This window comes from Mya arenaria, chromosome 9, assembly GCF_026914265.1.
Source record: "Mya arenaria isolate MELC-2E11 chromosome 9, ASM2691426v1".
Classification (NCBI taxonomy): domain Eukaryota; kingdom Metazoa; phylum Mollusca; class Bivalvia; order Myida; family Myidae; genus Mya; species Mya arenaria.
The window spans coordinates 44,960,673-44,970,700 of NC_069130.1; the positions used below are offsets into that span (position 1 = coordinate 44,960,673).

The 10,028-nt window shown below is 33.6% G+C and overlaps 1 protein-coding gene across 11 annotated transcripts in view; it reads left to right on the forward strand.

Annotated features, from left to right (window-relative positions):
- The window catches only part of LOC128245506 (uncharacterized), a 45,733-nt gene extending 36,655 nt beyond the window's left edge, over positions 1–9,078 (forward strand). For 5 of the 11 annotated variants that reach the window (XM_052963697.1, XM_052963692.1, XM_052963689.1 and 2 more), the window contains exon 2: positions 5,760–9,078. In XM_052963697.1, coding sequence (XP_052819657.1) covers positions 6,083–7,495 — 1,413 coding nt within the window. In that variant the 5' untranslated portion in view covers positions 5,760–6,082 and the 3' untranslated portion in view covers positions 7,496–9,078. The other 6 variants (XR_008263164.1, XR_008263163.1, XM_052963691.1 and 3 more) reach the window with 6 other exon arrangements.
- The last annotated feature ends 950 nt before the right edge of the window (positions 9,079–10,028 follow it).

Here is a 10,028-nt window from a genome sequence, read left to right on the forward strand (position 1 = left end):
ACAAAGGACTTTTGTTTTTGTTTACTGCAAACGACTGCGTGACATATTTATGACATATTTTATGTTTACACACAAAGTAAGATTTCTTCTTTTTATCAAAATAATTTTTAAGATAAACAAACTTAGATTATACAATCACCGCATTGTAAAACAATGTTACTACTCGGCGGTTTACCCGAAGGACGTTTTTTAAAGGTCATGAAATGCACGTATCTGACGATAGGTCGGGCACTTGGCCCCAATTTCTCGAAACTTCTTAAGTCCCTTATAACAGGATTAAGCTAATCTCACCATTTTTGTTGTTCTATAAAATGTGTTATATCTACTTATTCAAGATTTTTTAGAAATTATTTAGTAATAGTCTGTATGATTATCAGAATAAATCATTTTTCATTTGTCAAAATCCATTTTCAGTATGTATTTTGGCTGATTGAAATAAGCGACTTAAGCCTGTTAAGCTTAAGAAGTTTCGAGAAATTGGGGCCTGATCAACATTTCCAGAGTCGACTTTTGATAATTTGGTGAAAACGAAAGTAAAGAAACGAAAGTACAAATGCTGCCCTTGAAAATGCTCGTTCTATGAACGAAAATAGAATTGTCACGCATGAGGGCAGTCTCGTAAAAACAAGGAAACAGCTGTTTTGTTTTAACAGGTAAATGTGTTATTTTCCTTGTTTATTCACTTAATTTTCCGAATTACTGACTAAAATGATTCTGAAATAAATTAATGCGAACAGTTAATCCGGGATAAATTTCTTTGAGTACACGAGGATGCTTTATTTGACGTTCAGTTGAGCAGTATTTCGGACGTTCATGGTCAATCCGAAAATCTAGTTATGTAAGAGGCAGATAGTGTCAGTAAGTGTCATTAAAATACTAATTAAAATAATTGTCTATATTATTTTTTCAATAGTAACTTTTGCTGTTTTGTTTTCTTTAGCTCAAACAATAAACAAATACAAAATAATAATTGTTCGAACAAGTCTAAATTTCATTAAGTGTAATTGTTTGAGTTTTTTAGGGTAATTATTTGTTTACAAATAATACCAGTGTAATATTGAAAATTATTTTAAGCACTGTAATTTAATATTATGTATGGCAGCACATAAACTATTTTCAGTGTGAAAATCTCATATTTTATCACTGAAATGAAATACGATCAGCTTGACTTGGCCTACATCACAATCTGGCCTGGATTGTTTGGAGTTATCTAATTACATTAACTTGTTTACCTTACAGTGCTGCAACTATCTCCACCAAGGATGGTATGTCATTCACAATTTAATAGTATTTTTCATTCATAGCAGGTTGCTCGTGGGCAAATGCACGCTGGTGACTGGTCATTTAGCATGATTTCGTTTATTCTGTGTTTATACTGCTATTCACGATAAATAGTACTCCCCTCCCGTATAATCTGTTTAACAATCATTCAGACTTTGATTAATTAATTGTGTTTAACAAACATTCAGACTTTGATGAATCAATTGTGTTTAATTATCGTTGTATGCAAATTTTTAACCACAAAATGTTTTTAATATAAACATACTAGATTTACCTGTTATTGCACAATAGTTCACTACTACTATTCAATCATTCATATCATTTATCTTGCATTCACATTTTATCATTATGCGATAAATTTACATGTCTGCTCGTAAACTGTTTTTATGCTATAGGCATATTTGCCTGAATGCACTTAAAGTTGTGGTTATTGATGTTTATCTATACATACATTGTATTCACTACTGTATGATAAACAAGTGTAAAGAACACCTTTTACCAAATTCATTATATTGCATTACAATACGATCGTATAATGCAGTTGGTATTATAGCTGGAGGGTTTTAACTTTAACTCGTATATGTATTTAAAAACTTAGTTCAGTATCCTAATATCTTACATCAACAACACTGATACTCACTGAGTATATAGTGCGCCATGTATCAGCTTGATTGGCAGACTTCTGCATTGACAAAGAAGTAATTTCCATATCAGGTATAACTCGGTGTTTTAAAATATATATATACATGTAATATATGATTATTTACCAGTACATTGCGTGACAGAGTAAAATGATTCAGCTACGTTACAAAACAACAGTAGTAATACTTACTCTTTATACTTATTTAGAAATCTTATATAATCATAAAGATATGTAATGCATAAATAAATTGTATCAATTGAACAATTGTTTTTAATGAATACTATGAATCCTCCACTACAACTAACGCAGTTAAACTATTTACCTGTAAACATTTCCCGTCCGTTGTCCAGTGATCAAGAAAACTGGATAATGGATGTTCATTTTTACTGAAATAGTTGACATGAACGTCATGAACATTTTTACCGATCTTTTGAAAACTATTTATTCCTACAACCTTTGTATAGGTCGCAAAAATGAAAAATGGTATTCTGTCTGTTAAGTATGCACTTAATTCTTCTTCAAAATTTCTTTTTTGCAAGTGCTTGCTATTTGTACTTCAGTTGATAATTTCTCCTATAATTTTAATGCAATAAATATAGCTGTCTTTGTCAGCCTGAAACGATAATTTTTATGAAATATTTTATTTCAGAGTATTTGTACCAGGGATGCAGTTGTTGTACTGTTTGTGGATAATTAGACATCAATTGGATACGAGCGATCATGCTCTGTGATTCAGAGCCATTAGGTATGCGCGATTACTTGATTAATGGCGAATTTTAAAGGCTTTGCAAACAGCTTGGAACCAGACCAGACGCCGAGTAAATATATACTGACAAGTTACTACAAACTTGTAGCTGCAATTTTAATATATCTTTCAATTTGATAAATGTTTTGTATTCAGCACAACAAGTGAAAATTAAGACATCTTGGAAATAATTATTCGCAATAGCTGTATACTGAGTTGTTTCTGAGCATAATGTAATCTAGGTGTTATACGTGTTGGTCAGTCTATCTGTACTTCCTATTTATGTGTGTTCTGCATGGTTCATAAGTTAACTTTTCGTTTCAAAGTTTCAGCATAGAGTAAATAATCAGACACTTAACCATAAGGCTAATTCAATTAGTTGCTAGATTTTCATATTAATGTGTTTTTAAATGGGGGCGAGGGGAAAACATTTTATGGTTTTATCTTTCATAGATTACCGTTGTAATCGTTTAATATGCATGCACACTCTTTCTTTTGTATTGTATAAGGGACCATATACATATGTTTTTAGAAGAACCATAAGCTCCATCGTTACAATTCTCCTGATTTTACATGTGAATGTTTTAAACGACACGGGCTTGTATGAATAAACGCCGTTCCCGGACGGTACCGGACCGACACGCAAATACAGACCCCAGTTCAACATGTATATCTGAGTCAATAAAATTTAAAGGGCGGCGGTAATGAGAAGTGGCGTGGGGGGGGGGGGGTGAGAATGAACATCTAGCAATTAATTTCTAGTGGCATTAGGGTCAAAGCCACACATACTTAACAGCAATGGGTGAAACACAAGCTGCGAAAGTTATTTTTAAATTGCATCAAAAATGAATACATTTACTTATATCCTTAGTGCTTGCATTTCTATCGATATTCAAGGCATTAAAAACTTCTAAACAATGCACTGAATTCTACATATTGTATCGCCATGGCTATGGCTATTTTAGTTTAGCTGTAAACTCTTACTCTTAATCAGTTAGTCTGATATGCTAAGAATTAAGTTGATATGTTGCCATTTCCCAGTCGTTGGTGTGAAAGGCATTGTCATGGTATTAACATGTTATCCAAAGACATAAAAAACGTTCATATGAATATTAGTATTCATATTTACTGTTTAATAAACTGCCTTTTGATTTTATTTCGTTTGCTTCTTTTACCACAGTTCTACATACTCATGAGAGTATCTTGGATGAACACAGCGAATATGCAGAGCTGAAGACAAGTTTTCCAGCAGTGAAAGCCAGAGACACTGACCAAGCTGAAATTAAAGACTATTCGCATTGAATAGAAAGAGAAATATCATCACAAAACAAATCATTTCTGGCTGCTATACTTTGCTTTGAACAAATAAAAGACAAGCACACATGTGCAGATGTCATTGATCAGAATTCAATCCCAAAGGAGCAGAAACCAAGCAGCGTAAACTGATCTGAGAGAAAGGCAAAGACAAACAGACAAAAAAACAAAATCAGATAAACAGAATTAGTCTCCCCTATCAAATAACAGAGATGAATGGACTATTTACTAATGAAAGTTAAATAGATGCAACGCAGATATCGCAACAAGAAGCGGCCTACATGTGAAATGTTTCCAATGACATTATTTTTTTACGAGAATGTTTTAGAGAGAACAAGCCATAGAATAGTGTTCCAATTTCAAAGTGAAGGAAAAACTTATTCAATAGACAGTCAAATTCAAATCTCAAAACTATTATTTCACTGCATTACACAGAAACAAGAAACTCTATCACTGATACCACAGATGAGGTGATTCAGGGGAAACTGAAGAGATAAGAAAGGCGGTCCCAAAGGGCTGATGAAAACAGGGGAAAAAACATGTTGCAACAAAAACGTCAACAATAAACCAATCTCACTCATCTTGTCACAAATTAAATAGTTTGATGTAAACCTTTTTAAAGATAAGTTTTGAAATAAATATTGAGGACTTCAAGATGTGTTTTTGAAGTAACTTTAAACACAATGTGCAGGAATCCCACGTGTATAGATTCTTGAAATGTACCCATTTTGTAAATATAAATTGGCTACAATGAAGGATTAAATGGTTGCTATGGGATTAATTTCAATGTTTTACCTTTAAAAATCATCATGTTTCTTATAAGTAAAATTTCTCCTATATTGGACGTTTATGATTAGAAGTAAAAAACTTCAAAAGATTGATTCTGTATTTATGCGATTAGTTGCCATTACAACGCGTAACAACACACGTCTTTGATTATGTTTTGATATGCATCTGTGAATCTTTCTGAATATTATGATGTTTAATTTTTGTTAAATTTAAGGTATCAATTGTAATCATACACTTGCAGTTAAATTAATAAATAATGAAAATTGTTATTATCAATTATCGTTTCTATGGAAACCTGTTTCAAAAAAACAAAATTGTTGATCAATATATACTATCATAGAGTCTTACAAGTGCAACTGAGCAGGTTACTGTGATCTGATTGTAGTTAAAAAAAGTTTTGGGGTATTTATAATCGTCGCTTATTTTCAATTTTACATGTTCAGAAGCTGTTTCTATGGAAGCTTGACTGAGATTGTAAGACGCCTTTCGGTATAATAAATTCCAAACGGCGAATTCGGAAACACGTAAAATGTTTGTTGAAAAAATGTATTCATATGTATACTTCAAGTAGCATTAAATGAAATGGAATAACAAAATGGTGACGTAAACCATTCATATGTCCATGATATAATTTACTAATAATTACCACCGAAATCGAAGCTAAAAACTTTTACATACTTTACCGAATTGGACAAAATAAACGTTATGATTTTATGAACGTCGGTAGTTAAACAATATCCAACGTCATATTCATTTAAACTAATAAGTTAAAAGCACTTGAACTCCCTTTATTGGGTAATGATTAACATATTTAATAAACACATTGTTATAATCCATGTGCTTTATGATTGCAAACAAGCATATGATGCTTTTAAGTGAAAGATATTATTCGCATGTTCTTTGCTCTTATTATTTAAGAAATCCTATATAACGTTTAGTCATTTAATTGCTGTACTATTTTAGTACATATTCTTTTTTTCATTTCAGGAATTCAGGTCGTGCATCAATCGTAGGGGAAGCATCGTAAAGACCAACAATACACTTCCAGTTCACCAACCAATTTTCCGAGAAAATTATTACGGACAAACAATACTCTTTTGCGAGTTATTCGTCCATCAATTTTCGGACCAGAATATTAATGACTTACAAACCTTTGACCATTTTGCACCAGGAGTAGAATTCGTCATTCATTCTTCAGAGAAGCATCGTAAAGACCAACCGTATTCCTATTACGATTACCTCGTACGTTACCAATCATTACGCCCGAAGCACCGGAATCGCTGTCAAACCGTTTTCTTTCGGATTCGACCATGAATCGGAACTTCGATATGAATTCCACAATATATAAGAGTGTACATTCCATGAACGGTAACTCAACACCTGAACCAGAAAATAGGACCGCAGATATATCGAACAATATTGAAGACAGGATATATTTTTCAACAACAACGGGATTCGATGTGTATTATTACCCCGGCTATTCTTTCGAAAGACCGATATATCAAGTTATATGGGAAGTAATGGTGATAACAACAACACTAATCAACATTTTGGTGATCGTAGTGCTGCTAAGGAAAAATATGAGAAATCCAACAAATATGATTCTTACAGCTATTTCTTTTTCTGATACTTTGACTGGAGTGGTAACTCTTCCAACATATATCATGGTCTATCAGCAATTTGAGCCTGCGCAAATGAATGACCAACGTGGAAATGGCGACGAACTTGAAATAACAACTGTATCAGTCTCAAACGCATCTACTCAAGGTTACAACATTTATGCCGATTACATGTACGAATCCAACGACGCCTATGCCTTGTCGGAAAGTCTGTGTACGTGGTTTATGCTGACTAAGTTTTTCTTCTCGAAGACGTTTCACACAATGTCAATATTTCTGACGTTGTTCCTGGGCTTTCAGCGATTTGTTTGTGTCGCTTATCCGTTCCTTTCTGAAAAGTTTTTCACAAATAAATCAACGATTGTCACGTGTGTGCTGATTATCATGCTTTCTCCCGTTCTTCATATTTACCACGTTGTAAAAGAGAAAGCTGAAGAAGGTATGTGCGAATGGAAACTTGAAAACTGCGAAGGGGACTGTGCGTTCTTGTGGATTGTCCTGATTTTCAGGCATTTGATCCCATGCACGCTATTGACTGTATGTACAGTAATGTTCGTTCGAGAACTGAGAAAGTCGCGAATGGTTGGAGGAAACCGCAAACAAATGGCGCGTCGCGAGCGGGAAAACCGGCGTGTAACCACCATCGTCGTAGCGATTGTTATCGTGTTCCTGATTCCCGAAATCCCATACGGGGTGTTCCTTTTTGTTTCCGTTATAAGCAAGCACACGAACACAAAACCTGATTTGGAAAAGATTCGCGCAATCCACGCCATCTATGAACTCACCCTAGTCACATCGTTTCAAGCAAACTTTTACATCTACACAATCATGAACAAGCGTTTCCGCGAAGGTCTCAAGAGATCGATCCTTTACTGTGCTAAATCATTGCTTGGACGTCCATACCAATGGTCGGTGTCTCGAAGTCAATCCGAACGCTCTGAACAAAGAAGAACATTTCATTCAACCACATATTCCAAGAATGGAACTCTGTTAAGGCATATGAACCCCGATTATGTCGGCAAAACTTTAAAAGAAGAACCTTTTCTAACGAAGACAAAACTTGCAAACGATGCAGGTGTTCCCGGGGACTTCAAATACGAGTAGCAGAGAGAGCATGGAAAACATACAACATGCTACATTCCATGAATGACAATTCCATACGTGTGAAGCTGCTGATTTCTAGGGCAAAGAAATACTTGTGGCATTATAGTTAGCTGCTTAAAGTGTTATTGCCCTTGTGAATTCATTTCAATTGATGTATTACATTATCATTGATGTTGACGTATTAACTAGACTGTGGTTAGTTATTTAACACACACTTTTGAAAGTAAAAGTAAGGCGAGTTAGTCATACTCTCTTTGGAATTCTTAAGGCGAAGGCAGACAGGTACATAAGTTCCCTCGAATGTTTCTTGTATTTAGTTCACATACCAACCTGGCTTGCTGTTTAAGTAAATCTTTTAAACAAATCGATTATACAGAATGAGTGAATATATTTTCATGTACATGTTTTTTTTATTTAGTATTCTTTTAAAAGTAGAATATCCCTTTAAATCAATGGTTTATGTTTGACAATAATGCAGTAAATAATTCAAGCAAAACGATATCAAATATAGTTGCAATTGTTTTTCTTTTTCGTAACTCTCATTGACCGAATATATATAAAGTATATATTGACTTCTGATGCACTATGATATCAACGGTTACTCGCTGTTTTTTACAAGAATGTTCCATGGATATTTCAGAATCTCAGAGGAGGCGTTCTGCATGCCTGCTTAGTTTACTCATTCCACACAGAGCATGCTATCAAACACTAGAAAGTAATTTAGAATATATGGAATAAAATGATGCGTTTACTATTAGCCGTATATTTAGAGAGAAGTGATATGAGTTTCTCTGCCTTTATTTAATCATGACGATTATAAAAAAGTATTCAAATACATTGTTTCTTTAGTTTGTGTATGAATAATTTCTTATATGTATTTGTGTGATATTGTTTTGTTTTTGATGCTGTTGTTGTTTTTTAAATGTAGAGATATTTTGATTTTATTTATGGGCTTATTTGTGCATCAACTTTTTTTGCCAAATCCAGTTTGCAATATATCAAAATCTTAAATACACCTAAATAGTCCATATGTTTGACAAAATGTGTTGGCAATGAAAGAAAAAGGAACCCTTAAATATTTTGTGAAAAAAGTTAAAAAGAGTTTCCCCATAAAATATTAATCTCATTTTAGCATGTACTATAAGCTTTCGAGGTCCAACAAAGGATTGCAAACTTATTACATAATATTGAAGACTTTTACATTTTTTTTTCAGCGAGCTGCATGCTTAAAGATGTACTCTTACGCCCAAATAAGCTTTACCACAATAAATACAATTAATTATGAATAATTGTTGTATCAGTGGTTCTTATGATGTATTCCAAGTTTAATTTGAAAGAAATGTACATAATCACGTTATTTCAACCTTATGAGACCAGAGTAGATCACAGTAAATCTTTTAGCATTCACCAATCATTTAATAATTTTGCGAATTCAGCTAAAAAATACACGGCTACAATCTTGTTATCAGTTATTGATATTTTCCATAAATGCCTTATTTAGTAATAAGTTGATGGTTTATCACTCAACATTGATGTTTGTTATACATGTGTATGTATTGATTTCGAATAAGAGTGTCACTTTATGTTAGTTGAGGCAAGATCTCTTTTTTCCCTGGTTTTATTTCACTTCTGCATTTAAGTTATCAAGGATTACAGCTGTGCTCAACAGCTACAAAACCCAAAAGTTACAGCACCTTCAAATGCTGGTTAACTTTCCTTTTTACTAAGAAAACTCGTATACAAATCGCAATAGAAGTGACACAAGACTCCAATGAAGTTTTAAAAGTGTCCATAACTCTGCTTTTAGGGAGGCAGCCGAACCAAGAGCACAGGTTCACATGCTGGTGAACATTTCATTACTCTGTACAACAGATTACATATGCAATATTTGAACACGGTCAAGGATCATTACTCCGCATTTATATGGTTAAACAACACACAAACCTCCAGGTGCAACACTTACAATACTGGATAACAGGATAACATTCCTGCAAAGTTTTGTGACTCTGGCTCATATGCTTTTGGAGTTACGCGCGACACAAGAGTACAAGCTTTTGATATCATTTTTAACTATGTCAAGTGCGACCATAACACTTAACGTTTGATCACTCTGGAAAAAAACTTCAAAACACACGTAACACAAGAATGCATGCTTTAAACGCTATTTTGACTACGTCAAGGACCATAACTCTACACTTATTGGGTGTAACCACGTACAAAATCTCAGGTGAACAATTAAACAATTTCTGTAAAGTTTCAACACTCCGTCAAATATATTTTGAAGATACGCGCGCCACAAGATTACTTACATTTCATGGTCTCGGTCCAAAACTCTTCTTTGTTATATGTAAAATTACTCCTGTTCTCCACTTTGAAATGATTTTGCAGAAAAGATTTCAGCTCTGACACTATTTTCCCACAAATAACACTTTGTCTGTTGATTTAACACCAGAAAACAATATCAAGATAGTTTTGTTTTTCGGCTATCATCATTCCTGTACAGTCACTATCAATAACGTCCATGTAACACAGT